This window comes from Rhea americana, unplaced genomic scaffold (assembly GCF_003343005.1).
Source record: "Rhea americana isolate MKP2758 unplaced genomic scaffold, rheAme1 scaffold_176, whole genome shotgun sequence".
NCBI lineage: Eukaryota > Metazoa > Chordata > Aves > Rheiformes > Rheidae > Rhea > Rhea americana.
In genome coordinates this window covers 1,383,752-1,408,945 of record NW_028185883.1, presented here as the reverse complement: position 1 = coordinate 1,408,945, position 25,194 = coordinate 1,383,752, and the positions used below count along the sequence as shown (strand labels likewise).

Below are 25,194 nucleotides of genomic sequence, written 5' to 3'. Positions count from 1 at the left end.
AGTACATTAGGATTATTTATTATATTTTCCTATACAATTTCARTGTGCTCCATTTATAATGATGGAGAAAGACAAAGAATTAATAAAACCTATATAAAATTTTATTACCTCCTATCATTGATGTTTACATGAAAACCACATCAATAGCTTAAAAGAAAGCAAACCTACCACATCCCTTTAATCAACAGAAGTCGTCCAAACCATTATAGCAGTATCTTAGATATTTTAAAGAACATAATACATTCTGCTCTCTAGCCAAGTAGAATTACAAAAGTGATCTGATTTAAAACCATCCCTTAGTTTCCTAATGTCAGTGTTGCAAAAAATGAAATACAATTTCTCCATCAGTGACATTGATTGGAATAACTGTCTGTTTTGATCATCATTGGAAGGTCAGCCTAACAAAGATGAGTTTTAATGTTAAATTGTCTTTATTCTTTAGATGAAAGACTACAGCAGTGTCTTACAGAATGACAGCAGCATCCTATAGATAATTTGTGACCCAAAGGTCGTAATAAAAGAATGGAGGGGAGGTCAGCTTGTAGTAAAGGCCATCTGGAACTGTTAAAGTATCAGATGGAGTAGGGGGCTGAACAGCAGGACACTCTTGGTGTCTTTCCAGATTTCCCAGAGAGACCATAATATTTTCATTGAAAAACCCCAACTTTTTTTTCCCTTAAGTAAAATATTTTCATGAAGCAGTTTCACCTTACTTTTAGAAAAAAAGCTACATACTGTAATGCAGAGAGAGTCTTTGCCCATTGTGTAACCTAAGTCTTATCGATGTCCTTAAAATAATGCAAAGATTCAGCTTTGCTTTTGCTCCTGCTTTTAATGACACTGAACAGCTTTTCAGAGAACTGTTACCTCTAAATCCATAATCACTGCAAACATTCAGACTATAGATATATTTTCTAAAGTGGCTTGCCTAAAATATTTTCTGATAAATCTTCTGCCCCCTTCCCAGTCCATAAAAGAGAAGAGAAAAAATTCCTCAGTGAATCAGAATATCAGAGCAATTATTTCTCATTCTCACTTGTTTTGAGATGGAATCTGCTTGTCAGGGAATATTTCCATTTCTCTGAGACCTGTAGCATTGTTTTTGGCAGTTGGTTTTTTATTTTTTACATAATGGATGAGGGTGCAGGACATGAAAACAAATCAACAGCAATAATTTTTTTAAGAGAACACAGAAATGAAACATAAGAATATTGAACTTAAAAAAAAATATTACAGACCAGTTCCACTTCATAAAATATTGACTTCAGAAGCAATGCAAACTGAAGCTTTTATGTAGTAATAGAGGCATTTTTAAACTAAAGCTCCACATATTCTCTATTATATTTTATAATGTGCAGAGATCATAAGAGATCTCTGCTAAAAGCACATATTTTCCCTATTGTACACTGATTCAAGATGTACTGAGCAAGGTCTGGCCAAGTTCCTTGCCATATATTTAAAAAGAATAGTTATGTTGTCTTTATAATATTTTGAATTACAAATTTGATTGTGTCCTTCAGACACAGCACTCTCTTGGAAATTAAAGTTCTAAGTAAGGGCACTAATTTCTAGTGCTTCACTTCTGAATGCCAAGAATTCTAGCGTACGGTAACAGTATGTCCTCTCACGTCCTGTGAACTGCACTGGTAGTGGTAGAGCTGCTGTAGCAAATACTCGTTTGAGAATGAAAAAAGCTGTACCATAATTATTAACTTAATGAATGTAACTATGTTTATTGTTGATGAATTGAACAGAACTGAAAACCTGTCATATTTTCTAGATGGCACCACAGGAGACTCACGTTGTGAACTACAGTGTTTAAACTCCGTTTATTCTAATTCTTTGATACAGTGGCAATTATTTGACTAATCAGAAAGACACCTAATAATATATTCACAACAAGTAGATGGGTTCCCCTCCACATCACAGACTGAGCTTTGGTTTTGTAACCAGTACCTAGTACAAATCTTCTAATGGGTTATAAGAGACCTGGCTCAGTTTGTGGTCATGCTCTCCCTCAGCGCTGGTGACCCAGCAGGATTTTAGAAGTGAATTATGAGCAATGTTGTGGGTGATAATTGGCAAGTCCAGAGCAAAAGACACTAGCAGATAAGCTATATTCTCTGTTCACCTACTCCGCCTTTTCTTTTAACTTGATGCTATGGGATTCACATAATCCCTCACCCTTTGTGTAAGAGAAGTACTTGCACTTCGTTTAAGAGAAGTAATTACTTCATCAATTTTTTGTCGCTTCGCATTGTTTCATTTTCTAGCTTTGGGAATTAGGCTTCATACACAGCACTATTGAAACACAAAATTATGGACCTGAAATAGAGCCAGTGGCAGAATTTTATGCCCACTTTCAGTACTGGACTGAGCTTGGAGGAAGGTGGACACCGAACAGGCTCAGCTCAACGTGCCGACAACACAGTACTGTATCTATCTAGACCTCCAGTTACTGCCTGCAGTATCTGCCAATGACTGATGTGCCTGTGTCAATAATTCCTCTCCTCAAAACATACACATATGGAAACAGCTGGTCCTCACACCTCCAACTACAGTATTCAGATGCTCCCAGCAGCGCTGCTTTCTGGCATTGTTCTCCAGCTGGAAAAAAATTGTAGAGGAAGAAATTCCCAACAAAGTAAGCTTGTATGAGAGAGGAAATCAGAGCTTTTAACACAAGAGGGGTTTTGAAGCAGGAGCTTTCCAAGTCATGTCTCAGCAATAGTTGAATCTCATAATCTGCTTCCTTGCTACTTCAGTCAGTAAAGAGCTAAATCAAAAATTAGAGCTATGTTAATCTAATGGTAAGGGATCTGTGGCCATGGGTGGAAGTGTCATTTAATCTGGCCAGTTTTGAAATGTGAAAGCAATGCAGAATTCCATTTTACTTACAGAGAGCAATGATGTTCTTTGATGCAATGCAGTGCCCAGCAGGATAACTCTTCCAGTTCCCCAGCCGAGTGATCCTCCACTGCAGGGTTGCTGACTCCGTGAGCAGACATAAAGATTAAGATATAAAATTTCAGTTATAGTCATTTCTGTGATTTTCTGTGCTTGGTTTGGAGACTGGAGAACCTGCTGTATTTAACCCGCTTTCAGTGAAGCATATCTAAAAAAAAAAAAGAAAAAAAAGAAAAAAAAAGAAAAAGAAAGGAAAAGATACAATAGATATAGCAAAACATATTCACCCACCACCACCACCACTAAATCTCCAAGTTATTAACTGGGTAAAGCTGTCTAAAAGCTACATTAAAATGTAACTAAGCTGGTAGTTTGCATATTTTTCTTTTTACTTTCTTTTTACTTTTTTTTGTCCAAATAAGCGAGGATTTTCACTTGTTTATGCTAAGATCAAAGAAAGCAGATTCGAGATACTCTGCTTTCACTTTGGAAGCATGAGGGAAGAGYCAAGAAAGCCAGGGGTTAGTGAGAGAGAGAGGTGAAACAGATGAGTGATTCCACCAGGTTAGAGAAAATAATTCCAATGTCTCCTTTAGTTTCATCAGTATCTCTTGGTCTCAGATTTGTGCCTGCACTTCACCTGCTTGTATGCCTATTTATCTCCTGCAAATTTTTTTTTCTTCCTTTGTTTTTTGACACCTTCTTTAATAGCCTTATTTAATATGACTCCTCATGAAAACAAAGTGTTCTGTCCTCTTTGAGCAGGGGGAAACTTCTGAGAAATAGTAGCTACTGTCACATATTCTAGTTGGCAGATTGGCTGTGATTGCTGAAGGAGAGAGAAGATTAAGATGTTTGTGTAGATGAACTGCTTTAATTTCAAGATGGTGAATGCTCTTTTTATGCAGCCCCCGTTATCTCTTTCTGTTCTTGTAGAAATGTTACATAGGAAATATATATGTATATAATTTCTATGTAAGTGCAAGATTATAAAGAGAAATCATGTCATTTATTCAAGGTAGCATATCCTGCATATGCCATTCCTGCAAGATGTTCATTTCATCCTGGGTTTTTTCAGTTTATAATGAGATAGATCCTACAATTTCCCATGGCAATCCGTTCCGCTATCTTTACCATTAGGAAGTTCCCCTGCCCCCAGTATCTAGTCTCAATTATTCTTCCTGCAGTTCAAATCCCTAATCCTTGCCTTAGAGATGGAAAACATATTATTCTTTTCTTTATTATGTATTGGAAGACTGCTGTTACATTCCCACTGTGTCTTTTTCTTCCACACAGCAGCTTGACATTGCTGACTTGTGTAGCTGTCATCCAGTAAAACTTCCAGATCCATTTCTGAAAAAGCAACTCACATACTTTGCCTTCTACTTTTTTATGTGTATGCTTAATTATTCTAACTGTGTGCTTTACCTCCAACTTGCTGTTAGTGAAGTTCATTTTCCCTCTGAAAAATGTCAGTTGTTCAAGAGCATTTGAAATATTAATCGTTCCCTCCAACAGTCTTGCATTTGGGTTGTGTATGGATTTAATGGCATCCTAACTGATAATGCAAATTGAGTAAAATCAGACATAGGAAGGAGATCCTGTTGAACGCCAGTCAATCCGTCCTTCTGGTGTGGCAGTGAAGTGCTGAGAACTACTTCCAAGATTCTCTGTAGGAACGGCTTAATTCAACCTATTGCATCCATATTGCTGCAGTTTTTCTTAGCCTGACATGCACTCCCCTTCCCTCCCCACCCCCCCAATTCACAAGACCTGTTGCAGTGTTGTAGAAGAAAAACAGCCTGACTTGACCACATCTGCGCTTGGTAAATATGAGAACTACTGCTTGTCCCATTAGCTTCTCTGTGCTTATCAATAGTTTGTTTCAAAGTTTCTCAGGAGCCTGAAGTTAAACTGATGGGTCCATAACTCTCTTGCTYCTCCAATACATGTTTGACTTTTTCTAGTTCGTCTGTATTTCAGGTGTCTTCACCAGGTTCTTGTGGTTACTGTAAGCAGTTCAGAAACTGCCTCAGACACTATGTAAGTGTTGTAGGCTGAAGTTCAACTCACTTAACCAATCTCTAACTAGTTCTTCTCCTATTCAGGTTGGAGATCTTTGTGTTGGTGCTGCTGGCCACCTGCTTGCAATCAACCACTTTAGTGAAGACAGATGCAAAAAGAGAAAAAAATCCATTAAGCCTCAGGTCCCCTCAGCATCRTCTGTCAATATCAGTCTCTCCGTGCTGAGCAGGGAAGCAACCTTTTCTTTGCTCTTTCTTCTACTCCTAATACAATTACACTATGATGTATGTTACCTTTAAAGCTCCCTGCTACTTTTATCTCAGGTTGTGCCTTAGCCTTTCTGATTTTGTCCCTGTTTACTTGTGCTTGTCCTTAGCAAACTGACCACATTTTGCATACTTTCYTCATGTGTTTGAGGTGAGTGGAAAGTCATATTTCAGCCTGCTGGCTGCACATGTATGTACATAGAAGATAAGGCAGAAGTGTTCTTTTTTTCATTTAATAACTGAAAAAGGTTGGTGTCCAACCTTGCAATTTAGAAAAGATATTCACTTAGCAGTGTTTTCAGGCTTCTTTTAAAATATGCACAAATTTTTGAATGAACTGGTGGGCATGTGAGGAAGGGGAGCTGTCTGTCTTGTTTGTAAGCTAGCACTGTTACTGCATGTGATTATCCACTGCCCACAGTGATCCTTTTGAATGATTTTCCCAGGAAACCAGATGGCTTTGCTGTGAGATGGTTCAGAACTGTGATAACTGACTAGCTGTAATTGTGATAAGAAAAGCTAAGTGTCATATGTTGGTTCAGAGGGAAATCACAATAATGCCTATAATCAAGGTACCCTAATTAAAAGAGCAGTTGTCAGAAAAATTCTGCTTGGATCCAGATAAAGGTCAAAGAAAAATATAGAAGGGACAAACTCCCACAACGACTTGATTGCCAAAAATCAGAAAAAGGGCTGTCAGAGCCCTGAAGGCAGTCGGACRGAGGCGGAGCAGGAACAGCAAGACCTGGCTGACTTGCTGGCGTGTTGTGCCCATGAGGTATTTTGCACTAGTGAAGCGGGAGGGGACCTAGCTGACAAGAGTTGGCCAGTGGCCAACACATCTCTTGACCTCTTTATTAGAAGGGATATCTGGCAAAATTTGGCCTGAATGTTGTCATCCCATCTGACTAACTTAAACAAGCTGACTGGCTTTATAAGCATGGCATAGTTGTTCTCTGTCTCCGATCCGTCATGCAGAAGCATGCCRCTCTGATGGCAGAACAACTGAGAACTGGCAGTGTTGAATAGGTTGTCATTTAGCTTCTGTCCTTACACAGTGCTGTTTCTGTCCTTAATAAACAGTGTCAGCTATCTCACATATGTGGCGCTGCAAATGTTCAGTACTGATTTTGCATATCAGTGAGGCTCAGTGGAAAAGACTAGGTTGTGTAGTTGGGCAATAGCTGAATCTTGGCAGCAGCAGGAGAATTAATTGAATTGACCAAGCAATTGCACACCAGAAGCAGCAGCCAACTTTGTTTCTGCTCTTACGGGAGGGCATTGCTGCCATTGCAACAACAAATATAATGTGCTTGTCGTAAGTGTCCTTCCCAAACTATGTTCATCCGTTAAGATAAGTAGCTGTTCTTTTCATGCTATCTGATCACTACTATGAAAAAATCCCACAAAGGGGACTGATGCGCCCAAGGTATAGAGAATATATTTATAATTTCACTCCGAACACTGTTTGATTTTAGGGTGTGTTCCTCTTTTTTTTTGCCAACTTTGCTTATTCGCTTTTACTCAGCAGAGCTCTGCTTTGAGTTTTCCAGTGCTGCAAAAGGTTAAGGTTCAGTTCAAATGGAGCTGGTACAAACATTTGTCTCTGGGTGGGATCAGCTCACAGGCTAAAATATTTAATTTGGTATCTATGTGTGAGCTTCGTGGCTAAATGCCCATTGTGGTTGAGGGAGGCGTATTCAACACAGTCAGGAGAGCCTAGAGAAGGATTTGGCTTAAAATGGGCGCATTTCTGTTGTTCAGCTGAACAGCTCTCTAGGCTTCTCTGACTGTGGACTGTGTCCTGAATCTCCCCCGACTCCAATAAGAGACCCAAATCTATGCTGATACTTAARTTTAGGTCCCTACAGCAGCAGTTGCCTTCATCTGCAAGCTGAATCTCACTCCCAGGGCTTTGAAAAGGGAATGAGGTCTCTGCTCTTCCCTGGAAGCAGCATTCAAAGCTTTTCCCTTACTTTTGTGACCACCATTTCTTATGCCTAGGAATTGCTATACAATGGGTATGTCTATCATTACAGGATTAGCTTGCAATGAAAAGCTCTTTGAACAATTATAGGAAGTTCTGCAGCTAACAATATTGTCATTTCAAGCAGTTATCATTAGCTTTTGAATTGAATGCCACACAAATGCATGAGAATGGTTTATACCTTAACTGAACATTATAATTTGAGTCTCAAAAGCACAACAGTATATTGTTGACATTTTCAATATTAACACTTCAGCAAGAAGGGTTTAGAAACTTACTGGGATAACTTTTATATTTTTAAAAATTCAATTTCATTTAAACACTGCAAAATTAAATTAGCTATTCTTGAAAAATTCTTAGAGGATAAAAGGAGTTATATAAATTCTARGCATTATTATTGTTGCTAAAACATACAAAATCGGTTGGAAGGCCGTAAATCCTCAAAATTATTTGATTTGAAATTTCAGACACATGCATTTTTATTGTGCCTTATCATAAATGAATCTAATTCAGCAAGGACAGATTAATACACATACCTAAACCAGGAAACTAAAGTACTGTGGTCAAACACTTCTCCAGATAGTGAATTTAAATACCAGAAATATTGATGATTAGGGCTGAAGTACAGAGTATATTCCACATTATTGTCTGTGCTGCACAGTGTGTTTACGTAATTATTTTCATCTTTTCCATGATATTTGTCATTAGTATTTCCCATACGTAATTAGGTACTTAATTAGGTAGATGAGTTAGGCCATATCACATGTATACACACACAAAAGGAGAGGGTCTAATGAAAAATAATGTAGCATTAGGTTCAAGTTACCTATATGTGAATATATTCAGAGTTAAAACTATTATAATTGCAGAAGTAATAGTGTAATATTCAGCTGATAGTTATTATTCTTTTTAAGAATAAGTTTAAGTATTTTTCCTTTGTCATTTGGTTCCTCTAAGTTTAGAAACATAATGTTCAATATACTATGTTCTGAAGAAGGTAAAAGCAAAGGGGTATTTAAACAGTATTCAAAATGTGTTAAGTAATCATGAGTCAAGTAATATTTTTGTCTCATGAAGGTGATAGGACTTGCACAGTTGCTTAAACAGAAAAAATAATTAAGAGAACAAAAATCAAAGCATTTTTGATTGTCAGCATAGTTGGATGTTCTACAGGTTTTACCTGGGGATTATCCATTGTTAAACACTACTTACTGTAAATGGTAACTTAGTACTTTGGTTGTAATTAACAGGAAAGCTTTATAATGCATTCAGACTCAATTTTTAATATTATATATGTGTATTAGCACGTTGTATTAACAATGATAGAAAATAATCTAAAAATTTTCCTAGGGGATACGAACATTATTATTTGCATAACATTTGAGTAATCAGTTCTCTCCCACTTGAATAAGAATTATTATTCTTTATTAAACCATGTGTGGGAAAAACTTAATGTTCTTGCTACAAACTGCACTATTTGAAAGTTCAAAAGTATTAAACAGCTGATAATCMGATCCATGACAAAACTTGGCTAATGTGAAACTGGAGGCATTCAGGTCCACAGATRTGAAAATCATATGATATTCATGATCAAAAGTTACAAAAATTCGTCAGTGTGTCTCATGGCAGTCATTAAAGCACTGAGGGCAGTGTCACTGGTTAGGTGATTCTGTTTCATAACCGCTATAGAGSAAGTTTTTTTTGTTTGGAAGGTTTACTCTAGGCGGTGTTGCTATACAGACAGCTATCATCATGCCCTAAAATTTTGGTTTTCTGCAATGAAATTCTGTATGAAATTTTGTTTTCTCAAATTGGTGTCAGCTTGTCTTCTGGTATTTGATGATGTGTGTTGCAATGGAAACTAAAATTAAATGCCAGAATCTGCCAAAAACTAAGAAACTTTTGATTTCCTTAGCCTTTCTTGTCCAGAGCAGAAATATCAATAGGTAAAACACATTTCTCCGCAGTGTAATTAATACACGACTGCAAATTGGAGGTGAAATCTGCAGAGATGAAATCCAAAAAAGGAGGTCATTTTCTGACCTTTTTTACCTTCTGTAAAAATACCTTCAAAATGATTAAGGCTGTAAACTGTCTGAATTGCAGCTTTTCTTTTTGACTATAGGACATCTTTTTTCTTCTTAAAAACAGGCATGCGGAAGCACACTCTCAATTTGATATGGTTTTTGATTTTAAACTCTGGTCCTCTGTCAGTTAAATCTAAAACAACAGAAAGCAAAAAGCCTGTTCCAGATTGAGGGCTCTGTAGYTGGGGAGGAGCATGCTGCTAGCTGCACACCTTTAGCATTTTCTTGTCCCTTTTCCTCTTAAAATCAAAARCAAGCAGTAAAGAAAATAAAAATCTTGAATTAATAGCATGTTGTTTGCCAAACTGGCTTCAAAAATTTTTGGTGGTTTAAGTAATGTTTTCTCAATCCGAATACTTCTATTTGCGTTTTTTTTTTCACTGTGGCTGAATAAGAGCAGGAGTTTCCCTTGGAGGAAGAATGAGACAGAGACATAATTCAGGACATGTAACTGAATCATCGAACCTTAGATGTAGATGGTACCTGTTGTTGAAGGAGTGAAGCTGGTTGGTTTTATCTCATAATCAGTATCCTTGATTAGTGCTACTGGGATTTTTGAGGAAAATACATCTGCCCATCCACCTCCTATTCGCTCCTTTTGTTGCCAGGAGCTTTGTTAGGATAGAAAGGACAATTTTCACAGGACTCAGTCTGCAGATGAAGATGCTTAAATTCAGAAGCGTGCGTATGAGCTTGATTCACTTGTGTCACACAGTCACGCTGCGTCGCTTGAGGCGCTACAGAGCGTCCGAGTCGTCAGCACACGGCGAGGAGCTGCGGGAGCCCTCCTGGCCCGGCGGCTGGAGGTCCGGCAGGGATGCCTGGGGATGCCTGGGTCTGAGCAGCTGAATCGGGGYTGGGGTGTCTGAAGGGAGACTGAAGCAGCAGCATCAAAAGTGCCTGCAGAGCTCCTGCTTTTTCAGGCTTGTTTTCCAAAGAGACAGAGGCTTTGAGGAGGCAGCATCTCCCCAAGAGGCTGTGAGTGAGCTGTCTTCAGAAATGGCCCGTAGCAGGGGTGCACGCAGCCCTGGTCTGGGTAGATGCCGTCACACAGCGTAGTCATGACTGTATTAAATGAAAAAGGAGCACATTTCCCTAATGGGAGGGTGGAAACAACCGAGCRACTCATATTGCAGAGATGACAGGGCATTAAATTGGTCTGGGGAGACGGTGTTGGGGTTTTTTGGTTTTGGTTTTTTTTCAGTTCACTCTGCATGGGTGTGATAGGCCAAGTTTTCTARAACACCGAGGAAACTTTGAAGCCTCGTTCAAAATTTAGTCTTTGTATGCTTTTGAAAGTATGACCTGTGCTCAGTTTGCGTTTGTCAGGTTCCTAAACGTCAACTATTTTTATCTCTCACTTTTTACCATACAGCTAAACAGGTGCATCTGGATTAAAAAAAAAAAAAAAAATCTTTCCTTTGTAACTTTGACAGGTTGATGCTTTCTGAGGGAAGACTGCCTTCTTTGGAGAGGTGCCAGATTCAGTTTGTTTTCCTTGTAAACAAGTARTAAAAGAAACTGCGGTTTACTGTATGCACACATACATGTATGAATATGTGTGCATGTATGTGTGTGGTTTAGCCTTATGAAGTTAAATTTTGATTTTTGTGGTGTTGGACCAAGCAAGTTGATTCTAAAAATCAAGAGACATTAAAACCACAAAATCTTATCATGCTGGAGTCTGATATAATATGAATGTTGTCTAGGCACTGGTGTCAGAAGGACCAGATAATATCACAGACCTCCCAAGATGCATAAAACCACACCCAAGATGCATAAAACCACAGGTAAACTCTGACGGCTATAGCTAGCCACTATTTTACTTACTAATGTAAGAACAGATTGTGAATGATCAGACTCTTCCTTAAAAATCACTGTTCAGTAGGAGCATCGCTTAGGTCTAGATTTTGATAAACAAAGTCAACCTGAGACTCCATGGCAAACTCAAATTGAAAAGACTTAATTGTTTTCATTAGGATGAACTGCATAAAGTGTCTGCTAATTAGTGAGAAACATTGTTTTAGGGAACATGTGCTTTCAAATGATAAAAAAAATAGTTTCAGCCTCCTTTTAATTTTTCAGAATTCAAGCAAAAACGCGAGAATTTCGAGAGAGACAAGCTCGTGAACGTGATTATGCTGAGATACAGGATTTTAACCGGACGTTTGGCTGTGATGCGGACACAATGTATACTGGAATGGCTTCCTATGACTCTTCTTCAAGTAGTGGCACCATAACTCTGACCACTCGACCGCAGAGCCCGCGGGAGGGGCAGACCATGGAAGCACTGTACGCGCAAGTGAAGAAACCACGCAATTCAAAGTCTTCACCTGTAGACAGGTAGGCACCAGACATCAATCAATACACTGCTTCCAAATTCAACCCTGTAAGGCTTTTTTTCATGAGAGACGACTATACATCATTGGGAAAGCTAGAACTGCATTTTTATTAATGGCTTTTTAAAAGCCTTTATGTAGATAAGTATTGAGCCCACACAAGTCAAACTGTAACAGGATGAGATGTGCAAGTTCTTTTCCTTTTTTTTTTCTTTTTTTTTCTTTCCTGAAGAGCTCCTGCTTTTCTTCTCAKTCTTCAAAAGGGTTTTTAATTTTAGAGTCACTATTCGGTATACTGCAAATTAAATTCTAACTTGTGATATCAGCTAGTTTATTTATCAGAGCTCTAGTTAACATGGCTATGGAATACAACATTTCTAAGCTACAGTTAAAAAATTTGTGGAAAGTTCTTATGATTGAACCAAAAATGGGTTAAAGCTTACCTGGATTCTCATTGTATCATAGTCCTGAACTTCAGCCTAACATTTGGAATGTTTTGATAAAATATAGATGAAGTGAGTGAACTCCAAGTTTGACAAATTGTTGGGCTGTAGTTAGATTTGTACATTTCCTGGGGCTACAGTATCCAAACTATTTCCTGTTTGTTTTTACGCTGAAATCAGGCAAGATTATGGCTTCTGTTGATTGAGTTTTGAGTTTATTTGAAAACTTGAAGCTAAAATGAGGATGCAGACAAACATAAAGTAGAAATAACCAAAGGGGAAGTTTGTTCATAAGACTTTTGTATATTAGCAGTGAAGATACATCTCTCTTGTTAGCTTACAAATACGATGTTGTAGTTCTGCCTTTTCTCAGCTTTACAAAAAGTAGTATTGAAACCCTGGTATAGGAAGTATTGTTAATTTATTCAGAGGTCATTGATTTAGTAAAAACACTTGTTATTTTGCTTTTTTTTCTGTCTAAATCAACAAAATAGCATGTTTGCTTCCACTGTTTGAGGTCAGTATATCTCCACATGAGGAGGCAACATTGATCTTGCATATTGTATTCTAGGTCCTAACAGAATTGTTTGGCATTTGTTCCTAAAGACAGTATCTTTCGTGCAGAGTTCAGCTAATTGTCTAAAACTATTTGTAATTGAGGACTAAGAGTTGTGTATTTAATCCTCTACTAGATTTATTTTAAAAAGTTGTTTTCCTTAGAGAATCATGTAGTATTGTGAACAGTATGTCATCTAATATGATAAATAATGACATTTCAGATGCATTTACCATAAATTCCTACTAGAAAGGAGTAGCTGCCTTTTTAAATTCTCAAGCATACTCCTATATTGTACTGTGTGAAAGGTTTACTTTTCGTATTAACATAATTTGTATGTTATGGATATGTATGTTAGTGAAGAAAGCAAAATGCTTTTAAACAAAGACAACTTGCTCTGTGCACTTGAAATTTTATATTATATAGTATTAGTAGCCAGCATGGGTATGCCTGAGTGCTGAAATCTCAGCACTTCTGTGACTTTGGAAAGCAAAACAGCTTGGTTGGTTAATGTGGCTGCCATGTTGCAACTCCCATGGCTCATTCTGGTAGACCAAAGGCAGTGTTTCATGCCTGAATTGAACGGCACCAATGTCATATCAACAACCACAATATTTCTTTGAGGCAAACCTGGCACGACAAAGAAGAAGACCTACACGACCTAGCTAACTTTGTGAGGATTGCTGATAAAAGAGACTGGAGAGAGAGAGTAAAAGTGAAGTTATGCCTGGAGCACTGAGGGAATGTAATGTTAATCATAAGGGTAGGACTGAAGAGCAGTGTGGTGGTTTTTGCACTTTCAGGCTGTTCTGAAAAAGTGCAGGAGTGCAGCAAGCTCCCTCTCACACGGCTGGATCCTGCTGTGACAAAAGAGTCTTTATCCAGTGCCTGCAACGGGCTAGCAGCAAAGTAGGAAAAAAAAAAACACCCTAAGTTTAGTGAAGGAGGGATGATATGGGACATTCAGCAGCAAGAAATACCTGGAAAAAAATAAACAATTCAAATGAAAGACGGAATTGTCTTTACTCTCTCTTCACTCATTTATCAACGATCAAACTCCAGAGCTGATGAATCCCACCTGACACTGGGAAATGTTTTTGTGACTGTTGCAGCAGCTTGTACAGTCTCAGCTTCACCATATGCTCTGTGAGAAGTTTGGGTCTGTACCTCAGGGCCACTGCTGGGAAAGTGGGTCACCTGGTGGGAGCCTTTGCCACTTCTTGGGCACGGAGGGGATACCACAGCTTCAGAGGAAAGAGCTTTCTATCTTTCTAGCGTTTTCTAAAGCACATCAGGGATCTTGGCCCCAGTTAATGTTCAGCCTGGCTTGCAGCTGAGGTATCTTGCCAAGGCCACTCTGTGTTTTATAGACTTTATTTTAGATGCACTAAAAAAGACAGTGTCATCTGAGCATCACTGGAAGAAATGGTTCTGGCCACGTGGGCCTGGGTGCTGACACCTGAACTGTGTCTCCTTGTGTGCCCCATACCCAGCCCCGCACCCCGTGTGCATCACAACGTCCCCTTTCTGGCAGTAAGGCCTCACCTCTTCCCTTGGCATCTCCCATGAAGGTCCTTTTCCGTGGCAAACATCTGGGGCCTCTTTGTAGGGCTGTTCACCAGGAAGCGCTCTCCTCTGCCATCTAATTTACCCTGATAAAGCTCTGAGAAATTCAATGAGAAATAGTTGGTTACAGTTCTGCATCCTTAAAATACTGCTTACGTTAGCATTCACCTGTGGTGAGGATAGTGTTCACTTTGCTCTGCCCCTTGGTCCTACCATCCTTTCTTTTCCTCTGAAGGTTCAGAGGTTACCTAAAGAGGGACAGTTGTTTCCAGTCTTTGTGCATGGTAAAAGGAAGAACAAACAGCATGTTACCCTTGCGGTGAACTGCCAGGAGCTGGTAATGGCCAGTCTGTCTCAAATCTTTAGCACTTTCATATTAAAAGCAGCATTGTTTATATGAGAAATGTTATTTCTATTACAATTTTGTGCTTAGTGCCAAAGAAAATTTGACATTTAAATATGCCTAAAAGTCTCATATTTAAGTCTCATACAAAGAAGCCTATAACAACATGTCCCATAATAGTTTGCATACCATTGTTGAACGTTTATGACAAATTTTTCCTTAACTTGTAACAGAATTATTGCATCTGTGTGTGAGGCCTTGTCAGGGTTTGTTTTTATTATTCCTTAAACTTCTTTCTTATTTTCATCAAAGCAAAGCATGTCACCAACTGATGCAAGTTTAACTCTGTCATGGCATATGAATGATAACAAAGAGGAGGACAAATATGTAAACTGCTCATCAAAATACTGGACAAAATTTTTTTTGTGCTAGTTTAAAGATATTATAAGGACAGCTATTGGAGTGCCTTGTCAAATGATGGAACTATGAAGTGGTCAGCCACAGATTCCCAAGTTATTTTATAATCTAACTTGAACATAGTATTAGGCCTGTTTTTATTTTCTCCTTCATGGGTTTATTTAATGTTTGTATTAAGCGCTGTAGTTATAGCCAAATTTTCCAACACAAGAAAAAGACACAGAAAATGATTGTGTTTTAAACAGTGTGTCCATTCATTTCTCCAAGTTAGAAAATGGATTTTCTAATGCCACAGTAAAGCAAACAAGAAAGAGGTGTTAACTTTCCTGTTGGAGATTTGCACTTTATCAGTATATGTGTGTAAGTAGCATTGCTTCATCTGTCTTACCACCTATGACTATAAGAGTTTTGGCGAATAAGAAAAAAGCTACTATAGGACTTGCATACCATCACAAAAATGCAACAGGAYTTACAGGACTTGGAGCAGATTAAGAATTGCTTTAAAGGCAGATTTATGCTGTGATCAGAGTCAAAGAAATCATTGACGGATATTGGTAGTTTTTCCTTTTTTTCTTTTTCTTTTTTTTTCCAACTATGACAGTTATCTGTTAACTCAAATATGTAGTTCAGATATGAGAGATTTTTTATTTTGAGCTACTTATGTAATCCATGCATGCTTGTAGCTCGTGAATCTTGAAACACATTTTAAATCCCAATAATACTAGTCATAACAATTCTTACTAGTAGTACTAAAAAAGCTGTTTGCTGATCTTGATCTTAAAGAATTAAATTAGAATCTTTTTACTAGCAGAGGAGGAGTTTACTGCTCAGAGGAAATGAAACTCTAGTAATAAATAAATGTTTGGAGTGATTGGTAATCAATAAAGCTTGCATATACATCAGCTGTCTTTGCTACAGTACTTCTCTCTTATGTGCTGATAGTTTACAGAGCTGGGTTGCTAAGAACTTTTTCACTTACAACTTTTTATGGTGGATATTAAAGGAGAGAAATCTAGGTGAAATGCATAATCTGTTTATTTTACTATTCTGGAAATAAGTGTCTTGAGAATTGTGCTCTTGTGGATAAAGCTTTTAGTTTAGCTGCAAAATGTCTCAATATGTTTTGCATCATACAGAAGAAAAGCTGCACTAGTGATCAAGAGTGTTTTTCACGTAGATGACAGCAATGCCATACAGCAAGGTTTTGTAGAGATCACCTGACATCCATAGTTGAACAGTATATAGAAAGACAACTACTAATGGACGTTTACTGGCTGCCGCTGTGTAATCATTTTCCACCAAGAGTGTATTGTCCTGAAATATAATTGAAACAAAATAGGCACTGTGCTGCTGTAAATCTAAATAGCTTGAAAATAGTAGGCTAGACTCCCCCAGCTTACTGAGGACATTTTAATGGAAACGTAAATACCATAATCATATGCTTTTTGCATGCATTTTGCCATTAAAAAGAAAAAAAATGTTCATTTTAGAAAAAGAGACCTTTATGAACTGGCTTCTTTTCTAGCAGAAGTGAAATCAAGTTATGTCAAAGGAATATTTAGGAACTGAAAATAACCCCAGTTGCTTTAACTGTCATCTGCTTGGTGCTAGGAGACAAAATGCTGCTTTTAAAGTTGTGCTGCATATTTTGTTTTCTGTTCTTCCAAAAAGAAAGAGAGAACATTTTATTTAGGTGTTAACTTTTATTTGCTGAGTGGTATCTTTTTGTTTAAATTGAAATGGGAGTAGTGAATCCTGGAAGGTGGAAAGAGACATTCTAATATAATAGAGGAATACATAAAAACTGAAATAAGTAGACCCTGTCTTTCTAGCATATATAAAATAACTTTCAGCAATAGCAGAATGGGTCATGAAAGCTATGAAATATTATATTGTAATGCCTGGATAAATATTTGTTAAAAAAACAAAGCACTCATGCTGTTACATTAAACTTCTCTTTTATTGCTAGTGTCAGTCATAGGAGTGTTTTTAAAGTCTGTGGAATCATTTATGCATTGAAATCTAAGCTTACTGCCAGACCCATGATAGATGAAGATATGAGTTATTACGCAGGGTGGCACATCCTCTAAGTGCTAAAATATTTCTTTCTCCTTAAATGAAGAGATTTTTGACAGTTCTTGAAGTCGAGCTGAGGTACTAGCAGAAGAGCACGGCACAAAGGGAAAGGCCACGATACTGTAAAACATCTCACCAATGACATTTAAAACTGAGAGCTGCGCAAAAGGCTAACCACCTAGACGGAATAAGATTATGAGTAAGCGCTTCCCTCCTACCTTTGTTTGCTTCAGCTCGTGGATGTGGAAGCGCTTTCCTACGCCTCCGTTCTTGGTGCTTTGTTCTGGCGTTGCCTTCGCCGCCGGCGCCCTGCGTGTGCTGTACGTGTCAAGAAAGGCACCCTTAGGGGCTAGTGGAATGTAAACGTCTGATTGGATTGCAAGCATCTCAGAGCAAGGACCGGAAAGCTCCCCAAATAATTTGTAATCTTTCATCAATTAGTAATAATAAGCTTTAAGTCACAGAATCGCAGAATGGTTGAGGTTGGAAGGGACCTCTRGAGATCATCTAGTCCGAACCTCCTGCTCAGCAGGGTCACCTAGAGCATGTTAGACAGGGTTGCATCCAGGCGGGCCTTGAAGATCTCCAGAGAAGGAGACTCTGAGACTCCACCACCTCTCTGGGCAACCTGTTCCAGGGCTCCATTACCCTCACAGAAGAGAAGTTCTTCCTTACATTCAGGTGGAACTTCCTGTGTCCTTCTCTTCTCGTCAGTGTCAGCCCTTCTGCAACATGGTGGAGCTCATTGCCTGTGAGACTCTGACTCCTGGGAAGATTTTCCTGGCCTGGAAAATGGTAGGTTGGCCATTTAGGATAGGCAGATTATCCAAAGCAACCTTGTGGAGAGCAATGGGTTAAAGAACTGTTTGCAGTTCCCTAGCATGTAAAGCTGAAAATAATACTTGGAAGTCATTGTGGTATTTTCCTCCTCTGCCTGTGATAACCTGGAGAAGGATTAGTTAGAGCCTCTGTGAGACTCTTCACGGGGTTTAATTTCACTTTAGCACTAACACATTGCTTTCTTTTTTTTATTTTTGTTCTTCTCCTCTTCATCCTATAAGCCAGTAATCCTTACCCCCAGGACTGCCTAAAAATTAGTTTGGTCTCTCATAGGCTAATGTATTTAGAACCCAAAAGACACTATTAGCATTGGCATTTTATTATCTTAGGTTGGTTGTTTTCTTTTGTTCTTCCATCTTGATAGAATATAAGACAACTTCTACTATAAATTCATGAGGATTTATGCAGGCTCCCTATTGTGAAAGCAAGCAATTGCACTCCATGTTTGGGTTACAACTTTGGTGGAATAAATGGCAGAATTACAGCGAATGCCATTCACGACTCCTCTTTTAATTACTTGGGAGCCCTGGTTTCTCTTTGAATAGTTCCCAGACGCTGATCCTGTTGTGAGAACCACGTCTCTCCGYGTTTGCCACAGGCACAGCTTCGCTTAAACCCTGGTAGTTTTGCTTCCTCCCGCTTCGAGTCAGCTCGCTGTGTAATCTAAAGAGTGACTGCTGTTTGTTTATTTTCACAAAAGCGGCAGAAGTCGTTACCTCTGCAAATGGTTGCAGTAGGAAAATGCACAGAAAGATAAGAAAGCAATGAGCTTCCTGCTCCGGGTTACGAACCAAGGAAGTGAAGCAGCCCAAACACGTACCTGTGCCGCATTGCCGCAGTACTCCTGGCTAACTGTCACCGTTYGCTGTAAATTAGCGGGATCAGTTCATTTTTTGCAATTTCCAGTCTGTTAAGTACAGCTATTGCTTATGATGAGCCAAGATAGTTAGAACAGATAGATCAAAACCTGTCACTTTTCATCAGATTAACAGTATAGCATACGTTAGTGTTTTAAGCATAACTTTATTTATATAATACTTTTCATTGGTAKATTAGAGCAATTTGCATAGAGATATAGATTCATTAGACATTATATTGTTTGGATGAAAGAGAGRAAAGCTTTTAATTTCTTCACATGATGGCAAGTAGCATTTAATTTAAAAAAAACTCGAATAATATATCCTAGTATGAAACAAAACATGATGTAGAGACCAGAAAAGCCAGTGTCTCGGGTRTTGAACAACTATTTTACTACTTGAGATTGCAGTCCAAAAGGTGACGTGTGTGACACACACATCTTTATTTCCCACTAATACCATCAATAAAATTTTGAAAATGTGGAATGCTTTATCCTGAAAACATTATATTTATGTGTGACTATTTAATTTTGCAAAGCTGACAAGACAAAAGTTCTCCCATTTCTTCAATGAAGTGCTATGATCCTACCAGTCTAAATTGTTAAAATATGTTATTTTCTAGTCCTGCTAACTGGAATGCGGATTGGGAACTGATGCTGTTATGCAGCATCTGAATGCCACAGCTTAATCTGTTTAGTCTGTTGTTGTTGCATGTGGCAGCTTGTAAGTGGAATAAAAATTATGTTTTTCCATCTTTCATGTTCCTCCAGTGAACCCATCTGTTCCTCTTCGGTGAAGGCTCCAGGCCCCTGCTCTTCAAGCACTTCGGAGCTGGAGTTTTGTGTGGTTTTGGGTTGTCTGATCACAAGGGAGAAGTGCACAAACAGAGCTTGGGGAGAGTTGCTGTGCCTTCAAACTCTGTCTCTCTGCTTGCTAGAACAAAATAGATTTTTTTATTAGGAATATAGCACTCATGAGATAACTTAAGGTTTTCAATCCAAAGGTATTGGTTAAAAAAAAACAGTGTATTCTGCAGCTCCAAAGTTAAACTAGTATTTATTCATAATTTAGAAAAGTTTGAACTTGCTGACTTTGTAATATCCCTTTTAAATATAGATATAAAGCAAAGGCAGTCAGCACTTGAACTGAAATCCATGTTGTCCAATAAAAAATTTTATCAGCCAGCTTCCTGTACAGTTGTTTAGGTACAYGGTTGTGCATGGAGCCAAGAGGTTGCACCTCCTCTGGGCAAAATGGATATGGTTATTATAATAGATGAGAAGCATTTTTCAGGTGAGACCYCTTTAGGAGTGTTTTTACGAGACATAAGAATGGACGGTTGATAAGAGGTTCTTCATAAGGCGCTTTGTGTTTTCATCTCATCTGTTTTCTTTTTACATACTGTTTGCAGATAGCTCATTAAATTAATATAACTTAATGAGGAAACATGAGGTAAGAGTTACTTTTTTCTATATGTTCATATCATCAACATACTAGATTTGATCCACAGGTTTCTGAATGTTTCTTTTTCTTTCTTTCTTTTTTTTTTTTTTTTTTTTTTTTTTTTTTAAGTGAATGGTATCTCCTTCACACATGGGACAAACTATATATAACCACATTGTTTATCCTCATGGCCAAGCTTGTTTGTTTATGTGACTTAAAAAGCATCCTGCATACGGTCCAAGTAGTTTGTTGCTGGCGGAAGTGGTGTAGTCTAACTGCGGGGAGGAATCCTGTGCAGTAAATTTTAGGAAGGAAAATAACATCACTACATAGAGGGAGTGTGGGGATGTTAATTCCTTTTAACATCTTGTAAACTCATTGAATGACTTCTTATGACACGTACCATGTTGGGAACCCTGGAAATTGTGAAATTGGTTTAAAATCTCATTTCTTTTTGTTCTTGGCTGGAAGGTTGAAACTAATGTTTTTCCACTCTTGTGTATATTAGTGGAACATTATACTTCATAGCACATTTTTAAAGAACTGTTTTGTAAGATGTGTGAAATCCTTAAGGCTCACTGTGATGCAAGATGTTAAGAAGTTTATTGCATGACCTATTTTATGATTATATATTTCTGAAAAAATCTTCTAACATCAGATTTGTTTATCTGCTATAGATTTTTTTTTTCATTCCTTAAAATGCTGGTGATATTTAAATAATTTTTCAGTCATCTCAGATGTTCTTGGAAGTCTTTCCTACATGATGCAAGTATGAAATGCTATTGCAGTAAGTAGATCAGGAATTTGTAATGGATAGGTAATTTCATCTGCCCTAAGTATAGGCTGTGATATAATACATAGGAATTAATTTGTGAGAGAAAAAAGCAAAGAAGCAAGATTTTGCATAATTTCAGTTTTTGTGTATCGCTTTATAATGATAATACATGGCACAAGTGAGTCACATCACATTCCACAGTGGAAACATCTTCTGTGTCCAYCAGTTCAGTCTCTATTACAGCCTTCACTTGTAGCTCTCCCTTTAAAAGGAAGCATGGTAGAAACTAGAATGAGGACAGAATGCAGCACTACCACTGCTATCGCCTAAGAGAGCAATTAGAARCCATACCACTCCACTTATCTTTGGGAAGGAAATTTATTTGCAGAAGCCCACAGTAACAGGCCTCCTAGGTAGGAGYAGTAAGTGTCCTAAAAGCACTCTGACCTGGCAAAAAAAGGAGACAGAAAACAGTAGCAGCAGTCTTTATTTCCTTAGATGTAGTTTGTGGCTCATTAATACTTGTAGAATATATTATTGGATATTACATACTGAAGAGAAAACAAGAAAACAAGCAGGAGCTTCCTATCATTTCTTGTGATYGTATTAATAGATGTAGTGTAAAAATTTAAAAAAGAAAGAGAAAAAAGAAAAAACACAATATTTAGCTATGTATTATTTTGTACATCGTCTTAAACTGTGCTGTCTCAGCTTGCTTAAGATAAACTCTATGCATATTTGCTAAAATGTTGACAAATTAACCCAACCATTTCTAAAGATTCCTAAATGCCCATCAAGGAAGGGAGGGATGCATTGAAGCTGTTTTAATTAGCAAAGTGTGATTTTAAAGGTTGCTAAAATTATAAAGAGCTTATTCATTTTTCATCAATAATCATTTTTCTTAATATTTCATCAAAACCTGCTGATTTGGAGACCACCTTCTGGGCTTTGATTCATTATGACTGCAGACATAATTTAATTTTTCCCCTTTTTCTCATTCTGTGATATGCTCTTTCATCTTTGAGACATTGTTAAGATGTTTCTAACATTCACAGATTGCTAATTGATCTTTTTTAAAACTGTACTTAAGGCAGAGACTGTTGTAGAAGCTGTTTTCCATGCATTTGCTTTTCCTAATATTTCTTCCAGGCTTTGTATCTGATAAAATATCAGTTCTCTTACAGACATACTAAAAGTTGAGAACGTGTGTGTGTGTGTGGGGGGGGGTGTTTCTGGTCCTAGTACAGAAAATTTACATTTCAGAATTCTTTGGAAACTCTTAGGATTAAGGCTGAAGATGGTACTACAACACTTTTATTCCGGTGACTGTCATCTATACCCCATGATTACTTCTCCGTTCAGACATGTGCTAGGTTCTTCAGATTACAAAATTTGTTTTGGTCACCAATGAGTTTAATTCATTTTGTATATAATATAACAAGTGAGATAAAAAATATTACCGAGTGAGATTACGATTGGTACAATCAGTAAGATTGCACTACCACTGAACATGTGAACRTATTTATTTCACTGCATGTGAACATATTTATTGTTCCTGTAAAACTAGCTTGGAATTAAAACAGTGCTGTAAGTAATGCTTTTTGTCTAAATCTGTGGAGGATCATGAAGAAAAGCAGTTAYGGGAATTTATGCAAAGGCATTTTGTGAAAGGAGCTACATTTTTTTTAAAAAAACTATTCCTTTCACTTCAGTAGGATATCCAAATTTGGTTCACATTATCAACCTCTAGTAATTTCCAGTCCCCAAATGTATTTATGTTACTATTTTGAGATTCATAATCTGTTTCTTCTTAGGTCTCCCTTGTATAGTAGTATCCAGGGCACTTTTAATACAGATGCTGTGTTAAAACAATAAATTATTGGTTACTTACCACCAAAAAAACTTAGTGGATTGGAAAAAAACTGCCAGAGAGAGGTACCCTGACCCCTTTTTGTGGTTGTTTGGAGAACAGCTGCAATCTTCTTATTTTAACTTTTCTTTACTCATCTTCTTCGCATGAAAGCTTGTCACATTCCCTGGATGCAGTTGATGTCCATACTATGCTGCACTGTGATTTAGAGCAGGGTCATCTTTTACTTTTAGTATTCATTGTGATTTTCCTCAATCCAGTCTAATTTGAATTTCAAAGTGTGTCCTTTAAGTCTTCTGTAGATGGTCAGAGCTAAATTGTTGTTTGTCTTCTAAAGCCACATTGAACAGTTCATGTAGACTGAATTTCATTAGCTTTCATTAGTTGCTMTATTTTTGAGGTAGTTAAAATTGCTGCAGCTTAAGATGTCAGAATTTAACAGGAAAATACKTAATGCTAGACAGCATTCAGTGTCAGGAATAATCCTACTTTACTGGATCTCATGTTTATATTTTTTAATGTTTTTCTCACACTTGAATACTTGCGTCATTTATGCACCATGTTATATGGTGAACGCATGTCCACACTTAGTAGTGCACATACACATGTGCAGAATAAGGTGTAGGCGTATGGATATGCTTATCTGTGACAAAATTTTTATGTTTGCCTGTGTTTTTGTGTTCACATATGTACGTATATATAAAAATTCTTCTCTAAAAATTCCTTCTCTCTACATACACACGCACACATAYATTTATATATACATACACACAATGTATGTATGTGTGTATATATGTATGTCTGTGTATATTATACATATATAAATATAAAAATATACATACATATGTCTACATAYMTATCTATCTATCTATCTATATAAAATTCCTAATATCTAATCAAAATTTCCCATACTCCAACTAGTCTTCATCACCTCTCATCCTATTGCTGTGCACCTCTGCGAAGGTTCTTGTGTGTGTAAAATAATAATAATAATAATAATAATAATAATAATAACAACAACAACTTTCTGTAGGATTGGGAATATCAAACAAAATATCAAATTTTTTAGACATTTAAAGAAAATTTTAAAATAATAAGAATTACTTTAGCAAATAATTCTTATTGTCAACAGTAAACATTTCCTAGAGTGATTTCTGAAGTTTGTTTTTCTTAAATCACCTATTACATTTCCATACTTCAGAGCTACACTCAAAACTTGACTCCAAGATTTGAAGARAAAGTATAACTCTTAACTGCTCTCTAACATTCATTCTGAAAATACAAGAAGCTGCCTTTTCTCCTTTACTTCATGCTGCATTGCATGTATGCCACTCAACCCCATCAAAAATAAYGTGTCTGAAAGTCCTTTTAGAAAACCGCTTCGAACTGTGTGTGCTGTCGGATTGCGTATGTTGCGTGTATGGTCTTGGTAGTTACTTTTCAGTTTGTCTCATTCTGCCAKAGGATGTTGCAGTGCCGTGCAAGTGCTGTGGCTGCTGCTCCGGGCCTGCTGCTCCCATGATAGCCTCCCTTATCCTTCCAAAGGATTTTCAGCGTTTCTGTTTTAGCACTTAGGCTCTGCAGCTCATCTACACAAACTTCTGGGCAAAATAAATCATAGCTCCCAGTGAAGTGATACTGTGTTGGCAGGGAACTGTGAAGCAAAGGTTTCCAAGCAGTCATCAAACCCTGCTCACCTATGTTCGTTTGCGAGCTAAAAACTGCAGCTGGTGAGTGCTGTGGTGTCGCAGGAACCGAGCCTCAGGAGAAGCGAGACCCTGCTGCGGGGCTGAAGGGCTCCACCAGAGAAGGCAGAGGGGAGGAAATGAAGCTGCTCTCCTGTGGAGATCAGAGCACTACAGGATGGTGATCGGGGAGAGGAAGCTGCCTGCTGAGCTCTGCTAGCCTCTTTCCCTCAAAAAAATGCACTGCCTTCCTCCTCGCGTGCACAGATGAGGCATAAGATGAGCTACACAGGGTTGTCTTTCACCTAGATACTGTGTTTTCGAGGATCCTAAAGAACTTCATAACCTTTAATGGAGGCTTGTGCTCAATATAAAGTTCATTTCGTTCCGCAGCTGATCCCCTTACCACTCCCTCCGCTGACAAGCAGCCACCTGCACAGTAAAACACTGCTGCTCTTTAATTGCATATAAATCAGGGCCAGGGAGTGGAGACAAAGCCAGGAGAGTCTGGGAGGAGAATTTAAGTGAAAAAGGTAATTACCTGAGCTGGAACATGGCCAGGGCACCAAGGTTAACGCCTGTACACTGGTGAGAAGTGCCTGGTGATGTTCTTCCAGAAGCCATTTTCTACTGAATTATAGAAAAGACCTTGTTAGTCACTTGATCTAGCTGCCTTCGTGTGCTGAATTGATTCCTACTGTGGTTTATTCCA

At 37.9% G+C, this 25,194-nt stretch overlaps 1 protein-coding gene across 1 annotated transcript in view; it reads left to right on the top strand.

Moving 5' to 3' along the window:
• Nucleotides 1-25,194, top strand: part of PARD3 (par-3 family cell polarity regulator) — a 424,369-nt gene that overhangs the window by 309,575 nt on the left and 89,600 nt on the right. Inside the window, exon 22 of the mRNA XM_085301416.1 lies at nt 11,358-11,615. Within this exon, the coding sequence (XP_085157542.1) occupies nt 11,358-11,615 (258 nt within the window). The remainder of the gene's footprint in view (nt 1-11,357; nt 11,616-25,194) is intronic.